The sequence below is a fragment of the Ambystoma mexicanum genome, chromosome 1q (genome assembly GCF_040938575.1).
Source record: "Ambystoma mexicanum isolate Mex_15411 chromosome 1q, UKY_AmexF1_1, whole genome shotgun sequence".
Lineage (NCBI taxonomy): Eukaryota > Metazoa > Chordata > Amphibia > Caudata > Ambystomatidae > Ambystoma > Ambystoma mexicanum.
The window spans coordinates 927752339-927777000 of NC_090922.1; the positions used below are offsets into that span (position 1 = coordinate 927752339).

At 44.2% G+C, this 24662-nt stretch overlaps 1 protein-coding gene across 3 annotated transcripts in view; it reads right to left on the bottom strand.

The window, feature by feature from the left end:
* VCAM1 (vascular cell adhesion molecule 1) overlaps positions 1-24662 on the bottom strand; it is a 79032-nt gene that overhangs the window by 7728 nt on the left and 46642 nt on the right. For 2 of the 3 annotated variants that reach the window (XM_069641574.1, XM_069641572.1), the window contains 3 exons: positions 5018-5284; positions 3503-3769; positions 1218-1463 (listed from right to left, as the gene is read on the bottom strand). In XM_069641574.1, the coding sequence (XP_069497675.1) occupies positions 1218-1463; positions 3503-3769; positions 5018-5284 (780 nt within the window). Of the gene's footprint in view, positions 1-1217; positions 1464-3502; positions 3770-5017; positions 5285-24662 lie in introns of those variants that run through there. The other variant, XM_069641573.1, reaches the window with a different exon arrangement.

Consider the following 24662-nt stretch of genomic DNA (forward strand, 5'->3'; position numbering starts at 1 on the left):
CTAAATCACTTATGTAGGATATGTATTGTTGTGTTCTTAAGCGACACTTAGCAAAGGAAATGAGTTTAGGGTTTACATGAAAATGACTGAAAAATGAAACATGCTTCAATGAGATAAGACTATTTACTTGTGCAACCAATAACAAAGGTGATAACTTTACAAAACAAATATTACACTTTATAAGTACATGGAGATCATTATTGACCTCCTGTCGGGCTATCAGAATGTTCAGAGTGCATTCAATAACTACTGGTATTGACTACATTCTGAACATTCTGTATTCAGAAGCAGAATGGGAAACAACAATGCAATGTCGAGTCATGTTTTGTTTCAACAAGGCACTTCCTGTCTGGGCAGACTTTTTTGTTGTTGCAACATCCTATTTAACAGGCGAACGAGAAAGCTTAAACATTGGAAACATATTTCACTTTCTTTTGAGAAACGGTTACTTTTACTTGACCAGTAATAAAGACTCATGTTAAACCTGTCCAGTTCAACCAATGTGCAATTAAAATGCTTCATTTATGAGGACAACCATGTTATTTAAATAACACAACATGAAACCACATTTCCTAACTCAGTAAAATGTTTTACTTCACCACCAAAACTCCAAAACATGTACTCCTAATACCACCATGTGCTAACAGCCTTACACACCTCAGGGGCGAGGGGAAAATGACCACTCCCTCAGTCTGTAAGTCTATATTACTAGACCAATTCTATGGGGGGAGCAAACAATTAAAGGCTTAGCATCTAGTTTTTGATTTGTACAATATAACTGGCTACTTGGCCTGGCTCATTCTCAGTAGAGAGGCTCGCACACTTTTGACAAATCAAGTAATGTGTTAATGCCTGTTGGTGTGTTCTAACTTCATTGCTGGATATTTGTTAGTTGAGTTCATGTTACAAATGTGAACATGGAATGCGTCCATTGCATGCACATAGTGTACTCTTGTGCTCTACTCCACCAGCAACCTTCTGAGCCCCAATTTCTTTGCATGGATGGATGCACCCTATCACAGTATAGAAGAGTTTATGACATATTTGAATGTATTGTCGTGCGGTGAAGCCAGAACAGAGAGTTATGCCACGAGGACCAGGGCAAGACAATACAGTTCTACAAGCACCCACTCTAAAGGGCAGAATTAAATACTATTAGAGGAACACATCAATAACCAAGGGAGAATTCAGTATAGCTGAAAAAAGATGATACACACCTGAAGCTCGGATTTGTATTTCTTGTGTCACACTCTCAACTTCATTGTCAGTATCAATTGTGTATGGACTTGTGTCTTTAGTGGTGACACTGTATGACATAAAGCCTGCTCTGCTCGAAGCAATCTCAGTTACATTTTCAGAATAGTCTTCTTCAACAAGAGTCGTTGGCGGTGGTACTGTCACATGGTGCTCTTCTTCAGTTGTTCTAGCTGGCGATAACCTGGTGGTGGTACTGTGAAGAGAAGCTGCAATGAGGATAATCGGAGATGTAAGCAGAGGACCACGTTTACTACACATGCGCATGCATTCAGCTTGATGCCGGGGACAGCAGTCCAACTGATCATTGAAACGGGTTATATAGAATTCTGGCTGCATTTACCACTGCTATGACAGTAATCGCACTTGTGGTCATAAACAGGGGTGAAAATGTGGGCATCCAAGAAGCTCACATTATCACTCCCTTCGGACTGCCCCTCTATCTTCTTGTCCTGTACGTTGACATTGGGCCTCATTATGAGTCCGACGGTAGCCGTGCCAGTAAAAACGGCACGGCTGCCGCCGTGGTCCTTTTTTTTTCAGCGCCCGGCAATGGGGATTTACCAGGGCATTACGGCCCCGGCGGTCCCGGTAATTGCCCATTGCAGGGCGCCAGAAAATATTACTTCCCATTCCCATTCCAGTTCCATTGGACTCAATGGGAATGTGGAGGACGGATGCACCGGCACCATTCACGAATGGTGCCGGTGCATCCATCAAGGTCTGCCAGCGGGTGCCTTTCCACCCGCCAGGTCAGACCTGGCGAGCTGAAAGGCACCCGCTTGCAGAACTCGTAGTTTGCTGGTCGGGAAACAACGGTACTAGCAAGCCTACCAGCACCGTTGTTTCCGGACCGGCAACCTTGTAATGACCCCCATTATGTCCTAATGCCTCCCTTAACTTGTAGGAGAATGTGTGGTAATATGCTAAGGGGAACAGGGAAGAGGTTTTTAGGTCGAGGTAATCATGAGTTATTTATTTACTGCTTTCAGCATTCATCGTCTTTTTACTCAATCATGTTTTCGTTCGTTCTCCCTACTCACCCCCAAATCCACGATAAGATCTCCCCACCTTTAACACTATAACCTGGCTGCTTCCAATATTCTCTCAAAACCCATCTTCTCCCCTTTCCCCATCCCTAAGAATGTAACATGCTGTTTACCGCCCCTTTTGTAATTATGTACAGAACTTTGCAGTACCTGCTTTATGAATTTAAATAAAATACCTCATGAGGTAAAAATCCGCTGCGCCCATGGCACTAGGTAAAAGAAGACAAAGTTCCAAAACACCATACATTTTTAATGTTACCGTACAACCATAATGACCTTTTATAACAACGACTGGCTGTACAGTGCACTCCCGTAGAATGCAAAACATGTTCACCCTGGTGGTTTACAAAAGTAGCCTTCGTGGGCACAGAATCACCCAATGGCCATTTCAAAGGTCGAATAGCTGAAGATTTCATTCATATTGATTCTTGAAATAGCATTTTGTCTTAAATTATGAATGCGGGGTTGTCCAGGCAAAGCATAACAAAATCCAGTTTACCGTTTCAGGATGATCAAACATATATGCAAATGGTTTCCATTAAAATTCATCCTATGCCAATCTTTCTCCTATACATTCATTTTGGATACAGGATAAACTGAAACACTGATTGGACGATGTAGATTGACAAGCGTAGCCCTGGACGCTAATGACTCTGTCTATCATGCTTGCTTAATTTTCTTAGTGACCAGAAAAATGGTGATTTCCAAAATGTTTATTGTGGTTGTCCATCTTGTGCATAGGAATCCAATCCCCTGTTGGAACTCACCTGTTGGAACTCACATTGTAAGAGGAGAAAGCATTGTTTTTGCTTATGTTTAATTTAGACATTAACTTTCCAAAATTAGCAAAATACTTGTTTGGATACATTGTACACGAGAGTTGGATTACAAACCTGTTCTCTGTTACGAGGAATTGCGCTCCTGAGTTTACATAACCTAAACTCCTTCACACCCATAATAGAGTGAGTTCTTACACTTCTACACAAAAAGTACAAAGTTGCCCCATTCAGTATGTATCGATTTCAGCTGATACAAATACATAATTGGCACACCTAGACATTCCCAAAACCTGAGCATGTACATCTGGAACTTTCTTCGAATAATCTGATATTCCCTAGCAACATCTAGTGCTGTGAATGAAATTATTTTTATTTGCTAAAATGATGTGCATTTTCACAAAAGGATATTGCGCTACTAACCTTGAACAAAAAGTGTAACGTTAATGACTTGCTTTCCAAGATGATTGGTAGATTCACATTCGTAGATCCCGGAATCCTCTCTTTGCACGGTGAGTATTCTATATGAACCGTCTTCAGGCGTGAGCACCACGTCTTCCGCATCGTTCTTCTTCCTCAGGGTAATGTGAGGAGTCGGGACACCGAGAGACGTGCAAGAGATGACCACATTGTCTCCCTCCTGTACAATGCCATCAGGAACAACTGTGAGGTTTGTACTTCTTGGTGGTCCTGTGGAATATAATTATATGGCTGTTTATATTAACATATTAGAGTGTGAAATTCACCACATGGACATCAGAGCGCTTTACAGTAAACAGAAGCGTAACCATCAGATCACAGTAAGAGTGATTTCCATAGTGGCGGGAAAAACAGCGTAACACTCTAGGCTAAGGATGGAGAGGAGTAGGGTGAGGCTATGTGGGCATTTATGCCAACACTTGAGTGGAGAATAAGTGAACTGTGTAGCCATCTGGTTAAGCCAACAGTTGAGGATCAAGTGAGTATTCTGATCTAGAATTGTTCCATAGGCTGGGCATAAACACAAACAGGTCCTGTCAATGTTTTTCCCCTCTTTGGTCCATGGGTTAGTCAGAGTGTCAATCTTGATCCACCACCAACTGATAGCCTGTCTTTTAAGAGGGACAATTAGAATTCAATACATTGTCCTATGAAATATATGTTGTACAACTAAGTGGGCACATCCAAATGGCAGGTGTTGTGGTGGAAGAACATTTTTGTTGTTCGAATAAGGTGGACTTATCAATCCGATCCTGTATGCTGTGAGTGACTGTAAAGAGTTGTTGTCTAGGTGGTCGGATTTTGTAGCACATTTGCATGGAACAAATACCACTTGTGATATTCCATTTTCATAAAAATGTTGTGTAAACCAGAAAGGTTAACACAACATCTTAATGCCCGTCTCTATGTGCTGGGTTAATGTGATGCATTTTGCAGCTGCATGCTCATATGAAACTGCAGCAATATCCCACAAACAGTCATGTCCTAGGGGTGAACTGTGTAAACACTTTACTGACCATGGGACTGGGTGGTTTAGGGAGGGTCTGCTCTAGCTAAGCCCATTCTCAACGAACTTGGTGCTTAACCATGATAAATCCTCATCTGTCAATTTTCATTCAACACCTCCATGGATACCCTTTGATTGGATTTGGAATTCAATATGGACGGTGTGGAATATCTTCCAGAGCATACCAACATGAATATCCTGGTCTCTTATGTTTCTGAATGTCTGCTGTGCTGAATAAGCTGTAGGGAGGTGCATGTGTCCACCTTAAGAACATTCATACAATTACATTTGCCTAGAAGGCCTTAGTTCAATCAAAATTGAGCTGTTTAAACTTCGGAAGGAATTGCTAATGCATCGCGTGATACTTTACGCTTTCCTTTTGTGTGACAATTCCCGGCTTCATGTAGCAGTCATCGCAGAAGAGAAACACAGGCTCACAAGGATATCCATACCTTGTACAATTATTTCAATGCTGGATGAGTTTCGGCCCACTTCGTTTCGAGCTTCACAGGCGTACACTCCAGAATCACTTGTCTGAAGACTTTTTATGAAGAGGCTGTTGCCTTCTCTCAGAGAGTGTAGGCTATACGCAGACTGTTTTGTCCAAGTGATATTAGCCCAGGGCTTGCTTTTAGAAACACAGCTGAGGTTTAGACGGTCCCCTTCAATCAGCATGTTGGATGGAGATTCAGAGGTGATGATCACATTTTGTGGTGCATCTTAATGAAGAAAAGAGAAGAGAACAACCAATGAGTCATTATTTCACCATCAGCATGGAACTGATCTTTGGGATGGATACCCCAGCCACCATCCTGAAAATATTTACTATCAGCATTTATCGAGGAAGGATTGGGGTTGTTTTACTGTGGTAAAAAGAATCACGCGGAACTGACATGGTCGATTTTGCTGCAAATATGTTTTTACCTATGTTCCCTCAAACTGCCCATAGACCCACAACCCCCCCCACTTACCTTGTCTCCATCCGCGGCCTCTTCTGTGCCCTGCAACATCAGTTCCGCCCCTCTAACGCAGGTTGGAGCTGATGCCGCAGGTTCCCTTTTTCTTTCTTCTTCTTTTTTTTTGGTCCCCCTCTTCTATTGTTGAGGAAGCGTGGGCCATCCCTGCACACCCCAAGGGCATAAATAATGAACACAGGGAGCAGGGGGCACCCCCACAACCCCTGCACCTCATGTTCGGTAATATTGGCTTTGTTTTCAAACAATTTGGACAAAACGATTGAGGAACACCCAACAAGAACTCCGGAAACACATCATTTTAGTGTTGAATGTGATCAAAATATGTTATGTTGAAGTATGGAAATGAACATCACATTGATATTGTGGGGTTCACTTGACAATTGCGTAGTACTAAAAAATTAAGTAATTCAGCAACAGATTACCAGACATAGAATCCAAGCTACAATTTCAGTTATGATAAAGATAGCCTGGACTGCATAGAGTCCAGTGGTAGACCATATCACTTATGGACTGGTATCATTATACTTGTTCAAATAGGTTAGAGCAATGTTACAACAAAGTGGAATGGCCTCTGGGGTCTAAAGAACAGCAGACAGTACATTCCAACGTACATACAGTGGTCCAACGGCCTGTATACACAAATGCATATGTCTTGCTCAGAGTAACGACAATGCTTATGATTGATTCAAAACATTAATTTCTTAGGTCTTCAGTTTTTCATAGGTTAACCAATGTTGGAGAGTTATGGCGAGACGTGGGCCCAAGGTCTTCAGTACCTACAATCCCAAGCTCCACCTCACGGATGAAGCTTGATGAGGCAGAAACATGTCTGGAGTTGATTGTGGTCCTGGCCAGACAGGATTTTACTTAGTGGTTCTGCTAGACTGCCCCTACTAGGGTGCTAGTGTGCCTGATTTGCACATGTGTTTCCGACATATAACATTGCATGGTGGGCTGAAAAACGATGATTTGTACAGTGGCCCATACTAATGCCAGTGATTCTCATTCAATAAACACATTCCATCCATCACATCCTTCAGAAAGATTTGTATTTTCTTATCATGGAAACGGCAGCAAGTGGGTCGAGTAACGGAAATTTGGTAAAACTAATGGGGCTTTTGTGGTGGCCAGGCATAAATATATGCATCAATGCCCCAACGCGCACCCAACAAAGCACAGTATTTTTCATTAGCCATCACTGCTCTCGTTATGGTCATTCTACATTTCAGAGCAGGAGAAAGACGGGCACAGTTTGGGCTGAAAACGTAGTGGGCAGCGCTCTAAACGAGATCGGGAGTGAGATGGAGCAGCTTTAAGGGGTGTGTGGATAATAGCATCTGCTGCAGAGATCTGTATGTAGGTGTGTATTTATGTATATCTTCACGGAAAATATTTTAGTTAAAGTGTAGTTAAGTTGAGCCGATTTAACACAACAAAAAACTTTGAAATTCAGTGTATGTGGGAAGTCATGACTGTAAAGACTGGAGGGGGGTTAGCTGTACTCCTGCCCACTATATGGCAGGGTAGAAGCTCAGGCACCCCAGCCAAGGTTCTCTATGTGGTAACAATGGATGAGCAACCAAGGCTTAGCTCTCAGTAGGTGATGCGGCTGGTTCTTAAGTACAGTGTAGTCCCCAAGCCCCCACAAAGGAATGTTCGCACACTATGTTATGTGATAACACAGCTCTTCATCTAAATATGGTTCAATATATATACACAATCAATAACACACTTTGTACTTTGGTAAATCTAATATCGTAAATATGTACAATGTCTATGTGGTACTGCAGTTCACTCTTGACTCCTTTAAAATGCACCAAATGCTGACAGTTCCAATGGCATACAAATCAAACAGTTAAGTGAATCAACATCAGACATAGGAAGGAAGACAAGTTAGGTTAAATAATGGCAGAATAGTACTTTAGCTACTAAGACACAGTTCTGAGTGAGCATTCCCCCACCTGGGCCACCTGTAAATAAAGTGTTTCAACAAGCCCAGTCCATATATGTTTAAAATAGTCTTGTTCCTGATAAAATGTTCTACTACCCCAATGTACCTGAGTTTAGCAGAGTGTCAACAGTTCGTCGATGGATCCCTCAAGGGTGAACTCCCTTTAAATCAGGAGCCACAGGGCATCGAGAGTCCTCAAAGAAATGTGAACCTCTGCGTCAAGAGTCCTCGAAGAAGAGAGTTCAATGCCGCAAAGAGTCAATAAAGAATGCAGGCCCGGCAGGGGGCGTTGGGTGTCAGCGTCGGATGTCTGCATCAGCGATCAGGACTAGACCACGGCTGGCTTTTGGATCTTCCTTGTCGGCGTCTTTGTGGACTTTGGGTGACGGGAAACCCACTGGCAGATTCTCCTCGGTTCGTCGACGACCTCGACTTTCTCCGGCGGGACAAAGCAGTCCACGGTGATGGCAAGGGAGTCCTTTGTTTCAAATTTCTTAGGCAAAGGTGGAGTGTTGCGGCTCTGGTCTTCGAACAGCATGGCGTCAAGCTGTCCCAGCTTCTGGGCAACACGACTCGACTGGCTTCCAGCGGTTACAGAATTCCTCTGAACTCCAGTCGATGACAATGGACATCAATGGCCTCGATGGCCGGGTGCTTTACTTCAGATTTCTTGGCTGACCCTGTTTTCCTGTCGACAGCCTTTTTCGGGACTGGCTCCCAGGGTGCCTCGATGAAGGTCAGGTTCTGCATAATGTTTCCTCGTAGCTCGGGGAGAGGTCTCCTATTCAGGTCCTCTCTCGGATCAGTCCTCAACAGACTAGGCAGCATTCAGATCAGGTCAAAGGAAAGCAGCTGCAATTCTTCTTCTTCCTGCTGGGCTTCAAGGATAAGCAGCTTCAAGTTTCAACTTCTGCTTCTGAACAATTCTGGTAAGTGAGAGGTCCTCAGATATACTGTTCTGTCTCTCATTCAAACTTCCGAGCTAAGCTCAGGCAGCCAATCATTTAGAAGGGTATTCATGCAGGCAGGCAGCCAGCCAATCAGGCTCACCGTGCATTCAGGCCATTCACTTCCACCCAGACACTCACAAAAAGGAATATGGATCGGGGCACGCACCCAGCCTTTGAGCACCCCACACTGCATTCTTGTCAGTTTCGGGCAGGGCTGTCTCATTCTTTGTGTCTCACACACACAAATACCAGACAACCATAACATGGCGTGCATATTGGTCACTGACTCCATTCACCTAGGTCCCACCCCAAGGGTGTACCCACAACATACAGTCACTGGGAAGGCTCCACCAGTCTGGCCTGCACTTCCCCCCAATACCATATATGGTGCTTATACCAAACAGCCAGTCAGGGGAAGGGACAGAGTCAGGGCTTCCCAGGACTTTGGGAAAACAAGGTAACAAGTAAAAGAAACCAAAAGGCCACAGGCGCCATCTTGTCTCCTATCAGGAATCCACTGATTCCTATGGCAGGGCCTGGGTATCCCAAAATGGAGGATACTCAGAGCATCTGTCAAATTCAGCATGGAGCTGCCACCAGCCCATTCCTTGCCTGTGGGCCACATACAGGTTCCCAAGAACATACACTAGGTTTACAGGGTTATACCCCCACCCATGGGTGCCATAAGGGCATCCCAAGGGTCTCTATTCACCACGGCCAAAAAGAGGAAGAGCCGCACTGCCAGCAGTCCCACACAGGCTCCTTTGCAGATAATAACATAGAACACACATGATAAGGGAGTACAGGACAAGGACATGGAGGCCCTGTCCCTCCAATGCATTACCAGTATCACAATGACCAACTTAACTCTGCGCATTCCCTTTGCAAAACCCATGAGCAAATGCATATTATAAGAGAAGGGAGTCACTAGGACATACAAAATGGCATTATGGGGGACATAGCATTATGGGGGACATCAACAGGAATGCACTTAGTTAAACTGGTCATGCCTTCCTACATCCACTGAATTTCAAGGGCTTTGTTGCGTTAAATCTGCTCAACTTAACTACACTTTAACTAAAGTATTTTCAGTGAATTTTAAGGGTTTTGTTACACCATTGTTTTTTTACGGGCCACTAGCCATGGCCTGCTGACATGTCTACTGTACATGTTCCCGCAATATCTTTCTTTTGGACCCACTATGTGTCCATGGGATTTGGCTGTGGTCATTATACATGTCTTTCAGGCCCACTAGAAAAAGTTATTTGAGATATTTGTTTGCAACTTCTGCATCTATAGTAGCCTACAACTCACTAAATTATCCTGTCAGAAGAAATTAACTGACCCTAGATATTATACAGTGTCCCTAGTCAGTGCTGATGTGCCGCCTGTCTAGGGTAGGGGATAGAGAAGAGACAGACCCTTAACGCACTAACTACTTTCCTCAAAGATTTTTAAAAAACGCACTTCAGGAAGTTGTTTTTACTTTTAATCCTTTCTTCTGGTGTGTCATGTATCAAAAAAATAAAATATTTGTATTAAAGAGGCTTCTCGTTATTTTTTCAAAGAAGCCTATGCAGTTCCAATCAGCTATCATGGCTAAAAAAGGATGTGCTTTAAACCAAGCTTTTCAATGCATCCGGAAGTCTTGGGGGTTCTGGTCATCACCCTGAACCTCTATTAGGTCGACCGGTTTCAGCGGTATTAGTATTAGTGTACCCGCTTTCTTCAGGACTAAAACCCAACCAGCTCGTTGCGGTCATAAATTACATGGTAAACATTATTCTTTATGTCAAGGGCTCCTTCTTGTTCTTCAGGAGTATTTTCCCTTCTTTAATCTTCTTTCTGTCCTAATTTCTTTGTCAAACCCTAAATAGGGGAATATAAAAACAGGAACCATCACTGTATTTATTTTCTATTTATATAATGTGTGTTTCCATTACCACACATCTACTTTCTTACCCTCTATTTTTCTTATGGCTTTGCTGTTGTCAGCCAGTTTTCATATTCTGCCTAAAGCCAAGAGACAGAACACATGCATATGGTGTCCCTATCAGTAGTAATTTACACATAGGCAGTTGTTATTCATACCCAATTGAGTTTTATACTCTGCTTACCAGTATATCGTCCGCTGGTGTTGACTCCTTTGTATACACTGTATAATATCTAGAGGCAGTTAGTTTCTTCTGACAGGGTAATTTAGTGAGTTGTAGGCCACTATAGATGCAGAAGTTGTGAAAAAACATCTCAAATAACTTTTGCCTGTGTTGTGTGATAATACTGTTGAGCGTCATGCAAGAGTTACTGCTTGTAGACTCTTGTGGTGTTCAGATATTTCAGGGCCACTAGCCTGGGCCTTTGGCTGTGCCCACTGTATCTTTTAAAACGCTACCTTTCTTTCCCTCTCACTAGCCCTGGCCTTCGCCCATGACCACTGGGCCTGGCCTTCTGCCATGGTCCCTTTACATGATGCCCCAATAGCTTTCTTCCGGTCCCACTATCTATTGCCTATAGCTGTGGCCGCTCTAAATTTTGCTCCAATGGGTTTTCCTAAATGGGCCAACTGGCCATGGCTTTTCACTATGTCCCCTCGACATGTTGTCCAATAGGTGCTGTGGTCACCGTACATGTTCCCACACTATCTTTCTTTCAGACCCACTAGGTGGCCATGGCCAACTATACATGTCTTTCAGGCCCACAAGCCACGGTCTATCTTTTAAAGCACTACCTTTCTTTCCCAATCACTAGCCATGGCCTTCGCCCATGACAATTGGACCTGGCCCCTTTATATGTTGCCCCAATATCCTTTGGCTGTGGTACCTTTACATATTGCTCCAATACGTTTCCTAAATGGGCCCTGACCTTTCACTGTGGCCCCTTGACATGTTGTCCAATAGTTGCTGTGACCACCGTACATGTTCCCACACTATCTTTCTTTCAGACCCACTAGGTGGCCATCGCCAACTACACATGTCTTTCAGGCACACAAGCCACAGTCTATCTTTTAAAACACTACCTTTCTTTCCAATCACTAACCATGGCCTTCGCCCATGACAATTGGCCCGGCTGTGGCCCCTTTACATGTTTCCCCAATATCCTTTGGCTGTGGTACCTCTACATATTGCTCCAATAGGGTTCCTAAATGGGCCCACTAGCCATGGCCTTTGCCCGTGGCCCCGCCACTAGATTTATTTTGGGCACACTAGCCATGGCATGTTTTGCCGTGGCCCCTTGACATGTTGCCCACTAGGTTTCATTAGGGCCCACCAGCCATGGCCTTTGGCTGTGGCCACTTTGGAAATTTCAACATTTGGTTCCTTAAAGTAACCCATAAGCCCTACCCTTTGGCCACACCCATTACCAGCCACCTCACTGTAGCTGTAAAATTCACCTTTTTTGTCTTAATCAAATTTGTTTTACTCTTTTTAAAAAAGAAACCTTTTCCCCGTAAATGCAATTATCAATGTACTACAGATAACCAAAGTTACCGGTAACAAACATAACCGCAAATATCTGTCAAAAGCACACAAAATCCAAAACTCTTATCTGCCCTCCCAGGAACTCACCAAGTGCCCTCTCCTCCTGCCATGCTCTCCCCACTCCCGTTAAGTGCTTTTTCCTTCCCTAGCCCTCTCTCATTCCCCTCAACCCTCGTCCTTTTAGCTGACGCACTTTCATTCCTGATCTAGTTTTCTATCATAACTGCGGTCATCCCGCAGGATAGCCCCCATTATGCAAACACATTTGAGCTCTGAATTTGGTTCTTAGCACCCCCACCCCAACCTACCTCCCCAATTTCACATGGTGCTCTCTTTCCCTCTCTCCACCTCTAGCATGATGTAATTTCATCCTTTTTCCTCCTCCAAATGCCATCTTTTCAATTTTTTGTTTTTGGTTAACCCTGGTTACACCCGTTGTAACTGCAGTTATCACTCTCATCGAGCAAAAAAATACAAATAGCAGCTTTTTTATTTCTGAAAATCCTTGTTGATGCATTGTGGGATACATTTATGGCCATCATTTTGGCCGAAGGGGTCTCCCACTTCTCCCTCAAATATTTGAACAACTACTGGATGGAATAACCTGAGACGCCTCCAGGAAATGTTATAAGCCTCTCTCAGGATCTTTGCTGCAAAGCACCAAGACCAATATAAAGGTTTTAAGGAGAAGGGGGCACCTTGTTCTCTGTTGAATATTTTAAAAACTACAGGAAGGACTTACCTCAAACTAGTCAAGGAAATTAAGTCAATACTTTGTGCCCAAATTGTTTCTTATTTGGTCCCAATCTTCCAAATGGTTTTCACGGTACGGCTGTTCAAAAACTGCACTTTTTCTTTATGGGAAAACTAATGCAGTAGGCTGAAAACTGCATTGCTATCTTTTCTTAATAACCTTTTAATTTTTTGATGAATTGTTCCTAAAATGTCCAGTTGGAGGGGGCCCTTGACAAACCCTTGCTTTAGAAAATGTCCTCCAAACCCATCCAGCAAGTCAAAGGTCATTAGCCTCTCTCAGCCTCTCTGCTACAAAGTACCAATACCAAAATAAAGGTTTTAAGGTGCAGGGGGCAAAGCGTTCTCGGTTGATTAATTTAAAACCTACTGAATGGATTTATCCCAAACCAGTCAAGGAATGAAAGACAACACTTTGTGCCCAAATTGCTTCTTATTTCGTCCAATCTGCCAAGCAGTTTTCAAGCTACGGCTGTTCAAAAACTGCATGTTTTCTCTATCGGAAAATGAATGCAGTAGGCTGAAAACTGCATTTTTATCTTTTCTTAATAACCTTTTCATTTTTTGATGAATTGTTCCTAAAATGTACAGTTGGAGGGGGCCCTTGACAAACCCTTGCTTTAGAAAATGTCCTCCAAATCCATCCAGCAAGTCAAAAGTTATTAGCCTCTCTCAGCCTCTCTGCTACAAAGCACCAATACCAAAATAAAGGTATTAAGGTGCAGGGGGCAAAGCGTTCTCTGTTGATTAATTTAAAACCTACTAAATAGATTTATCCCAAACCAGTCAAGGAAACTAAGACAACACTTTGTGCCCAAATTGTTTCTTATTTTGTCCAATCTGCCAAGCGGTTTTCAAGCTACGGCTGTTCAAAGACAGTACCTTTTCTGTATTGGAAAATAAATGTGAGTAGGCTAAAAACAGCATGTTCATGTTTTCTTAATAACATTTTCATTTTCTAACAAATTGTTCCCAAAGGGTCCAGTTTAGTGGGGATCTTGTTTGTTTGGACAATTTCATCCACATCCATCCAGCAAGTAAAAAGTTATTTGTCTCACTCAGCCTCTCTGCTGTAAAAAGCACCAAGTCTGATATAAAGGTTGTAAGGAGCAGGGGGCATACATATTTTTTAAAACTGCTGGATGGATTTACCCCAAACCAGTCACCAGTCAAGAAATGTATGTCAATGCTTTTTGCCCAAGTTGTTTCTTATTTGGTCCAAATCTGCCCAGTGGTTTTCGTGCTACAGCTGTTCAAAAACTGCCCTTTTTCTCTATAGGAAAATGAATGGGTTGAAAACTGTGTAACTGTGGTGTTTTGTTTTGTTAATAACCTTTTAATTTTACAACATTTTGTGATGAAAATGCACAGTTTTGGGCGACCCAAGACAAACTTAATCCAGAGCCATGTCTCGGAAGGATAGCTTAGGGGCAATGCGATCGCCTTGGAAACAAGACGACGTGGAGCAGCACAGGTTCGATCCCCGGGTCCACGCTTAGAAACCTCTGGGGATTAAACACATTATAAAAAACCAATTACAATCCAGCAAGTCAAAATGTATTAGCAATAGAACTTTGAGAAGAAATGGCTTCTTTTTCATTTCTGAAAATCCTGTGAGCCTCTCTGCTGCAAAGCACCATGGGAGATATACCTATAAGTGTGGGAGAAGGAGGCAGTTAAAAACTACTGGATGCAATAACCCTAGACCATGCCCAGAAATTGAGTCAATGCTTCGTGCCCAAGTTGTTTCATACCTAGTCTGATTCGTCCAGTGATTTTGGCTGTGTGCTCGACCAAAAATGTTATCTTTCCCAAAATGTACTATCTGTGGGGCCTGTAAGTACAATTTTGTTTGCATATTTTCAGCCAAGCCAAATCAGTCGTACGAGTCAGATGTTATTAGCAATTCATTTTTCAAGTTCCCTATGGAACTTAATATTCAGCTATAATGTGGCTACTGCTACACTATAATATTCAGTGGACAAAACTTTAGTTAAGGGACAGTTAAGGTGAATACATTAGGGGCAACAAAACCCTTGAAATTCTGTGGAAAAACTTTAGTTGAAGGACCGTTAAGGTGAAACAATCTGATGCAATGAAACCCTTGAAAATCAGTGAAAATTACTTTAGTTGAAGTGACTTTAAGTGTCCATTTGGTGCCACAAAACCCCGGAAACTCAGCAGGAGTTAGAAGCTACACTACCTTAACTATAAGGCCCCCATTTCACAGCCCCTGATCACATTGATGACATCACAAATTACATCAGATGGGAAATCATGTAGGACACCACCTATGAACTCTTCAGTGAACTTTCAGTTAAGTACCACCCACTGGGAAACATACATTTTGCACTGTATTTGAAGATATAGCACAGATGCAAAATACCCTGTCTTTTATGATGGTCCAAACACATTTGTCAAGCATTGTAAATAATGGCTGGGGCACTACAGAAAGTTGGTCTTGCAATTAGCAAGCTACAATTAATTTCATATTCAATACAGCAAGAGTCTGTAAACTTTGGATCTCCAGAGGCTTTACATAACAACTTCCACAAGCCCTGCCCAGCATAGGCAATGGTGGGGGATCATTGGAATCATATTACAAAATATGTAGCAGAATGCCGGCTTCAAACCCCGGCACTAAAACGATAGCAGCTTTTTTCTATACAGTTCATTAGATGCTCTATTCCTGATAGCCACGTGTCCTCACATTATCAAAGGTTTTTTTTAACATTGTTGACCCTTGCAGGCCACCTGCCCTAACATTTACCCTTTTACATGGTCAAGGCCTACCTTTTGATTTGTTATAGTGACAGTAAGTAGTATGATATATGAAGATACAATGTTTTCAGAAACAGTTCCTTCTCATGTATGTGGTATTCTTTGGTTGTCTGGTGCAAAGTTATAATTGTACGACCAAAATGTATTCTTTGCATAGGGGAATGTTTTTAGAACAGAGTAATACACATAATAGAGTATCCCATCATGGTAAATGCTCATTCAATACAGAGTAACTATGGTGTGTGAGAATACCATGGTTGTAGAAGGACAGTTTTTTTAAATTCAATCTTCAGTCAAGCTTTGCACTTGAATCCACCCTTGAATGCATAATCTACTGTACCAGTGATATCATTGATAATGCCCAAAGTTATGTCATATGTGATGCCATCAGAGATGGCATTTGTGATGTCATCAGTGTGCTTAGGGTATGTGCATTGGGGGCCTCATAGTTAAGGTGGTGTAGCATCCAACATCAGCCAGATTTCAGGGGTTTTGTGGCATTAAATCGGCCCCTTAAATTTACTACAACTAAAACTTTTTTCATGGAATTTCAACGGTTTTGTTATGCTATATCTCCCACCACATGTAATTCTGCCTTTTTGTCTGATAAAATAACTGATGTCATATAATTTGTTATCAATATCTGTTCCTCGGCTATGCAACATCGGGTTTCTCAAGTATTTCATCTTTTTTGTGCATGTCCACTATATAAGAAGGGATGTGGAAAAGAGTGAGGTGGTGGTAGGGGGATTGTGGCAAGGAAGAGTGAGGTGGCGAGTGCGGTACTGTGAAAGGAAGAGTGATATGGTGGTACTGGCGGTCTGTGACGAGTAAGAGTAAGAAGGGGTAGTGGGGTACTGTGAGGAGGAAGAGCGCTGTGATGGTAGTGGGGGGCATGAAAAGGAAGAGTGAGTTGGTGGTAGAGGGATACTGTGAAGAAAGAGTGAAAGGGTGGCAGTGGGGTACTGTGACAAGGGAGAGTGACATGGTGGTGGTGACGGACTGTGACAAGAAAGAGTGAGGTCATGGTAGTGGGGGACTGTAAGAAGGAATAGTGTGTTTGTGATAGTGGCATAATGTGAGAAGGAAGAGTGAGATGGCAGTAGTGGGGCACTTTGCCAATGAATAGAGACATGGTGGTACTGGGGTAGTGTGATGAGGAAGAGTGGGGTGGGGGACTCTGACAAGGAATGGTAAATTGGCGGCAGTGGAGAACTGTTATGAGAAAAAGTCACTTGGAGGTATGTGGTACTGTGACAAGGAAGAGTGACGTGGTGGTAGTGGGGTACTGTGATGGAGAAACCTGAGTTGGCAGTAGTGGGGTACTGTGATGCGGAAGAGTGACGTGCTGGTACTAGGGGACTGTGACGAGTAAGAGTGAGAAGGGGTAGTGGAATACTGTCAGGAGGAAGAGCGCTGTGATGGTAGTGGGGGGCATGAAGAGGAAGAGTGAGTTGGTGGTAAAGGGCTACTGTGACAAGGAACAGTGAGTTGGTGGTCGAGGGGTACTGTGACAAGGAAGAGTAACATGGTGGTGGTGACGGACTGTGACAAAAAAGAGTGAGGTCATGGTATTGAGGGACTGTTTGAAGGAATAGTGAGTTTGTGGTAGTGGGTTAATGTGACAAGGAAGAGTGAGATGGCAGTAGTGGGGTACTGTGCCGATGAAGAGATACATGGTGGTACTGGGGTATGTGATGAGCAAGGGTGGGGTTGTGGGTAGTGGGGTACTGTGACAAGGAATGGTAAGTTGGTGGTAGTGGGACTGTTATGAGAAAGAGTCACTTGGAGGTATGTGGTACTGTGACAAGGAAGAGTGGCGTGGTGGCAGGGCTCAAGTCGAGGGTGCACACGGGGGGATGGAGTCCCCCCCACTTTATTCAGAGCTAAAAGAGAAACATTGGACGTTCTCTTTGAATTTATGAATTAAAGCAGACCTCAGGAATCAAACCACAGTCGTCAGGTTTGTAGGCTGGACATTTCACCCCTGCACTATATACCCTGATCAAAAACAGCAAACAACTAAAGGTGGAATATCCCAATTCAGTACTGCAAGTCCCAGGGAAAACATTTGTATTGGTTCTTGGAGTTTAAAACATGCACACATTTTAACGTTTTCTAAATCACTATTAGAAGAAAATATCCTGTTTTGGTTTTGTGTGTGTGTTGATTTTATGAAAGGCAAATGCCATTTGTCCTGTTCAATTTGGGTGGTTATGCAAAGCCAATTTAATGAAATGTGCATATTTCACCTTGATATGTTAATTTCTGGCGATGTCACATCCAATTACGTTTGTTGATGAGTCCCCTCACTTTAATTTTTAGGACTTGACCTCTGCATGGTGATATTGAGGGGCTGTGAAGTTGGTAGTAGTGGGGTACAGTGACAAGGAAGAGTGATGTGGTGGTCATGGGGGATTGTGACGAGGAAGAGTGAGGTGGTGGTAGTGAGGTACTGTGAAGAGGAAGAGTGAGGTGGTGGTATTGGAGTACCGTGAATAGGAAGAGTGACATGCTGGTAGCGGGGTGTTAGACAACCAACATCACAGTCCTTGTGGCGCAAATGGAAGAAGTGTCATCATATCCAGCCTAGATTCACTACAAAATGGCGCCTCTTTAATGCCATACATACATACAATGCTACAGACTCGTTTTTTTTAAATGGTGCCTCGCAACCTTCCGGCATCATTCCTTATATGCCGGCATACAGGCTAGTTGGCTGTGTCGCTACTACGTTCTTTGCTGAACCTTTGTACTCCTTGTACTCGAATGGATTTGCCGTTCTTCAGTTTCTCCAGTGCCGTTTTCTGTGGTTCTGTTATGATTAGCTCTGCCTGCAAGAGAGTGGAATGTTGAGATGGAAGGCAGAGCGCAGAATGTTTACCCATGTGTGAGTGTTCCAGGGTGGTCAGTTGAAAGATGTAAGCCCTGAGAGAGGATGCTGGTGGGTGTCCTATTTTCCCCATGATTTATCTGACATAAGAACTGTAATTAATAAGCCCAAACTAAGTAAAGAACTTATAGTTAACAAGAAGTTGTCAGAGTCATTTGTAACCGGACCCAGAACTTAACAGTGGCGACGAGGATGATGCTGATTTTGTTGAGGGGACAGCAGCACCAAGGAAGGACACCCACCGGCACCCCCAAGAGAAGAAATCCTCTCTCAGGTAAGGGCGCTGATTGGCATTGAAGCGGTGCAGGCGAGGCACAGTGAGGGCAAGCGTGACATAGAGAGGCGCTACAGAGGCAGTGGAGGCAGCAGAGTCCTAGACAAGTGTCATGTAATGTCCAATTGTGAAGAGCTGCAGTTGCCAGGGGCCCTGTGTAGTTCTACAGACGTCCTGCATGAACTGTAAGAACGAGCGCTTTGTGATCATTCTGCCCTATCAGCCTGCGAAGTGTCGCAGAGACAGTGGGTCTGAGAGGACCAGTGGCTAACAACAAGTGGCCAAGTAACTTTGGGGGAAGCACTTTCAGTGGCCAAGTAACTTTGGGGGAAGCACTTTCAGTGGCCAAGTAACTTTGGGGGAAGCACTTTCAGTTGCATAATGTGGCTGCTTACCGTTAATGAGATTGTAGCTGACGTGCGCCTGTTTGTATGGAGAGCGCTGTTCTGGGGAATTTGCTGCGGCCCTGGACTGTGGAGTGGGCGTCCTCCAGCAGAGTTCGTTAGTGCGGAGAGCTCCGTCCTCTTTGGCTTCCCATCCCGACTGATGACGTCGGGTAGAATGCTGGGGCAGTTGGCGATTGTGCTTGTAAAGAATTCCATCACTAGAAGCAACATTCGGTTGCTGTGGGGGAGCACTGAATGAACAAAGAAAGGAGAACACTGCCATGCAATTCCCTGATGTTTGTTTAGCAGCGCACTGCTATGAGAGGTTCACTTGTTAAGTAAATATGGCTGGAAGTCATACGTTGGCATTTTTGATGTTTTGTCGATATTTTCGTCGGAGGATAAAACATTTTTATTTAAACGAAAATGGGAAGAGGCAGCGTACGGCTGCACTGTGACTTGCAAGGGACTGTGCCCCCCACATTGTGTGGTTCAAATTGCAGGGACAGGATTATCTGATGCCGGCATAATGGGGTTAGGTTTCCCACACCAGCTACTTTTATATAACGCTAGTGCCAGCATGGAGCAGGAGGAATGCCATTGAACTGCCGAGATCTAATAGTTTAGAGGTTTTCCATCACACAGTTTTGAATACGTTTTTTTTTTTTAACAGTTTTTCATTAATTTTGAAGTGGAAGTGATAAGAACTCATGAGGTGAAATGTGTTTTCATGTAATGATGTATAGTTTAGTGTAATGTATTGTGATTGCATTACTCATGTCAGAAACGTTTACAAAGCGCAGCTGTGATGTGAGGCCTGTCTGAGTTACTGTAATGGAATTAAAGTATTTGCTGTGTACTGGTGTGCGCTGGGTTCGTATGTGCAAGTGCTATGGCCTTTGTTGAGTTATGGTGTGAGAGTTTTAAGTGGATGTCGTGGCCTCTGTTGATAGGGAAATGCAGTGGAGTTTTTTTTTTGGAACACCAGGAAATGTTGTGTAGTTTCGTTTTCTTAGAACATCCCAATTGCACAATTGTGGTTAATATTTTTTTTTACAGGTAACATCACAAAGGACTTTGTAGCCAAATATGATGAACTCAATTGATGTTTGTACACTTGTTTTTCAAATATTTTATGCGCAAATTGCCAAGTGTGTGATGTGACTCTGTGAGAGAGTGGAGGTGTACAAATGGAAGGAGGGATGAGACTCCCGACACTTTTGATGTCAAATCTTTGGGGGATTGTGATTCCCGACACTGGTGGTGTCAAATTCTTGGGGGATGGAGAATCCCGACACTGTTGGTGTCAAATTCTTGGGGGATGGAGAATCCCGACATTGTGGTGTCAAATATTGTGGGGATGGAGAATCCCGACACTGGTGGTGTCAAATTCTTGGGGGATGGAGAATCCCGACACTGTTGGTGTCAAATATTGTGGGGGATGGAGAATCCCGACAATAGAGGTGTCAAATGATGGTAGGGATTTAGATTCCTGGCATTAGCGGTGCAAAAGTATGAGTAATGCTATCATAGCTTTAGGCTGCGTGGGGGGTTAAGAACCCTGAATTGTGTTTTTTATTTGCACATTTTGTTGATGGTGGATGGAGGAAGATGGTTGTGAGTGCAGTATGTTTATTTTGGATGATAGTTGGATTGTGGGCTGGTTCCCTGGTGTCGAATTTCATGGTAGGCCAGCTATGAAATAGTTGTTTTGTCCTGGTGGGAGTGTAGCTATGTGTTAGCGAGTATATGGTTCAGTGAAGGGAGAGCTTTTGCTCGGATCGTTAGCTTGGTAGTAGTGGTTTTGGAAGGCCAGTTAATTATTTTATTATTTATGCTCTTTGAGCCTTCCCCTCTTCTGATATTTCCCACTAGTTACATCTTGGTGTTTAATGTGGTTGGTTGTCCCTATAGGGGGAAGATGTGTTATGATTAGCTCTGCCTGCAAGAGAGTGGAATGTTGAGATGGAAGGCAGAGCGCAGAATGTTTACCCATGTGTGAGTGTTCCAGGGTGGTCAGTTGAAAGATGTAAGCCCTGAGAGAGGATGCTGGTGGGTGTCCTATTTTCCCCATGATTTATCTGACATAAGAACTGTAATTAATAAGCCCAAACTAAGTAAAGAACTTACAGTTAACAAGAAGTTTTCAGAGTCATTTGTAACCGGACCCAGAACTTAACAGGTTCCTTTACTTTCCTTCTGTTGCCTCATTTCCTCTCCTACTCCTACTTCCTTCACGACTCTCTGTCATGTTTTGATACCTTCTTTCTAATTCCTTTTGTCTCCCTTTCCTTCTTCCTTGGCTTTCATTTCTTTCTCCGTGCCTTTTCTTGTCTCCGTTTATTTCAAGCCGTTGCGGTGTTGCATTTAATTTCCAGCGTTCACCGGATCACGCAGCTTGTTTCATATCTCTCGCTTACTTCTTACCTTCTGCTTACCTGCACTCCTAGTCTTTCAATCTGCCTTCTTACGACTTCCTTTCTCCCTATTTCTTGTCGCTTTCTTCGCTCCTTGCAGTTCTGTTTTTCTTTCACCTACGATCAGGGCTCAAGTCGAGGGAACTTTTTTCAGAGGGTGGACGCCATCATTCCTGTGTACATTCAAATTGAATAAAAAATAAAATAAAGTGCTCGGCTGCCGCGTGAATTTACTGCGCATGTGAGATTCAAACACAGGTTGCATGGCTGGGAGGCAGAATCCTTAGCCAAGAGACAACCCACATTTTGCATGAAGGTGCTGTAAAGCGTGGATATTGACTTTCTGCTGAACAAGATATGTTTCCTTACACACTCAAAGCCATTAAAAGTGTGCAACATTTTTACTTCGAAGGCAATGTTTTAAGAAAATCAGTTCCCTTAAGAAATGCGTATTTGTCCTAAGCACTTTCTGGAATTCCAAAATTTAAATATGCAAATTTCTATCAATTTACCTTCACTGCCTGTGACGTCACTTCCCACTGCATCCGCCAGAGTCCCAGCCTTTTTTTTAGGACTCGAGCCCTGCCTACGATCCTGTGCTACTTCCACGCTCCTTTACAGGAACTTTTCCTCGGCATCCTGCTGTCCTATTTGAAGTACCTGCCTTCCTGCCGAACTCCTTCCCTCATGGTATTCCCGAATTCCACACTGGAACCTACCTTGCCCATTGAAGACTCCTTCTCCTTTCAATTTTATTCAATAGACAATTTTGCCTATCAAAGACTATAATTGTAATTGGTTATTTATAACGCGCTTAATACCCAGAGATTTCTAAGCACAGAATCGGGGATCGAACCAGTGTTGCTCAGCATCGACTTTCTTCTATGAAGACCACGTTGCCTCTGAGATATCCTCCAGAGGAACAGAGAGCCTCTGTGACACAAGTGAAGTCCGGGACATTCTCATTTCGGAGATTATAGCAATGTGCAGAATGCGTGACAAGAGAACGGGTATTCAGTAGGAGACATTTTAGGGTATAGTGCAAGGGAGTCGTAGAAGTCAAACAGGGGCCGGGCTCGTCACCCAGCACAAAGCCAGGAGGGAATTTTGTAAGAGTGGGAACGAGCAGCAATAGCATCTCCCGTGAAAGACACTGCCTGCGTCAGCAAGCAGCATTAGGCTTAAACCAAAGATCCTGTCCCGGCTCCCCGGTCAAGCCATGGACAAACACAGACGAGCTTGCCTTTAGTGTAACTTTGGTGCGCTGCAGGCATGCCTGTTCATGCGCGTCCACTCCCCCTGGCCCATAAGTTCTTGCATTCACATGGATGGGAGTGACGTAGCAAAAGAAAGGGTGGAAGAAAGACTTCCAAATACGTAAAGACACAGGTCGAATAAAATACTTCTCTGAAAGGTACACAGTTAAATTAAACAGATAAATCAGTTTGTCAAGGAGGCTACGCAAATCTGCCCAAAATGTTATGTACATTTCCAGGAGCAATTAGCAATAAAACAACGGTGTGTAAAAGAGATAGCCTCAACGAGTGTGGGTTGTGTGTGCTGTAAACGTGTGATGTAACAATGTGTGTACTAAGTGCGGATGTCGTAAGTATGTTTGTCATATGGTGTAAGTGTGATGCTGGAAATGCATCGGAGGGACAGGGCCTCTGTATCCTTGTCCTTTACTGCTTTTTATCGTGTGTTCTGTCTGTTTTCCGCACAGGAGTTCATGTGGGACTCCTGGCGGTGCAGCACTCTCTCTATTGGTTTGGTGAACAGACCCGTGGGATACCCTTATGGCACCCATGGGTAGGGGTACAACCCTGTGCCCCTAGTGTATGTTTTTGGGCACCTGTGTGTGACCCACAGAACAGGGTACAGGCTGGTGGCAGCTCCGTGCTGAAATGACTGGTGCCCTGAGCGTCCTCCATTTTTTGTTGCCCAGGACCTGTCATTGGAATCGGTAGACTCCTGATGGAGACAAAATAGCCCCCATGGCCTCTTGTCTTCCATCACCTGTTACCTCGATCTTCCCGAAGTACTGAGAAGCCCTGCCTCTGTCCCTTCCCCCTGACTGGCTGTTGGGTGGAAGTTCCATATATGGTAGTGTGGGGAAGTGCCGACCAGACTGGCTGGAGCCTTCTCAATGACTGTATGCTGTGGCTGCGCCTGGGGGTGGGACCTGGGTGAATGGAGTGTGTGACGAATATGCATTCTATGTTGTGGCTGTCTAGTATCTGGTGGTTGACACAATGGTTGAGACAGCCCTGCCCGAAACCGGTATGAATGCAGCTTGGAGTGTTGAATGGCTGGGTACTTGTCCCAATACACATAACTTGTTGTGAGTGTCTGGAGAGAAGTGAATGGCCTGAATGCCCCGTGTGCCTGGTTGGCTGCCTGCCTGCATGAATGACCGTAGTCGTGATTGGATGCTTGAGTGTGACCCAGTGGAATGAATGGGAGATCAACAGTATATCTGGGGACCTCTCACTGCTAAGAATCGTGTTCGGAAGCTGAAGTCCACTACGACGAGTAACTGGAGTAACTGAAGCTTAACCTTGAGCCCTGCTGGACGAGAAGAATTGCTGTTGCTCTCCTTCACAATCTGAAAGCTGCTGTGCCTCAAGAACCGACCCAGTCAGGACCTGGTAAGGCGCCCTCTTCCCGAGCTATGAGGGACCATCATGCACAGCCGATCTTTGCCTAAGCTCCCTGGTAGACAGACCTTCAACAGGCTGCCGACCCGATACGGGGATTGCTGCGGAACTCCAAGGAGAAGCAACCAGACTGTTGTCCACCACTGTCGATGACTGCCGTCGCTGACTGGAGCCGCCGTGCTCCCGTTGCCTAAGAACTTCATTGATCCAAGAACGCTCTCATCCGCATCGTCGCCGCTGTATCCTGCTGGAGAAGGCCTGACCGTCGACGCGCCGAGGAGCATCCACCGGTGGGTTTCCCGCCACCCAGAGACCACAGAGACGCCAACGACTCAACGCCCTTGCTGGGCCACAGTTCTTCAATTCTTTGCGGTCCAGAACTATCGACACTGAGGTGCCCTGCAAGCCTCTTCCTGGCAGGACGTTTACGCTTCCCAGTCAACGAGCACCGCTAGGAACAACGCGGCCACTTCACTGTCGGAGCTCGACCTGTTCCCCGTCGGACGTTCGACGACCCGTGACTCCTGCCTGAAAGGGAGGACACTCAAGAAGGTATGTCGATTTCCCCGACGAGGAACG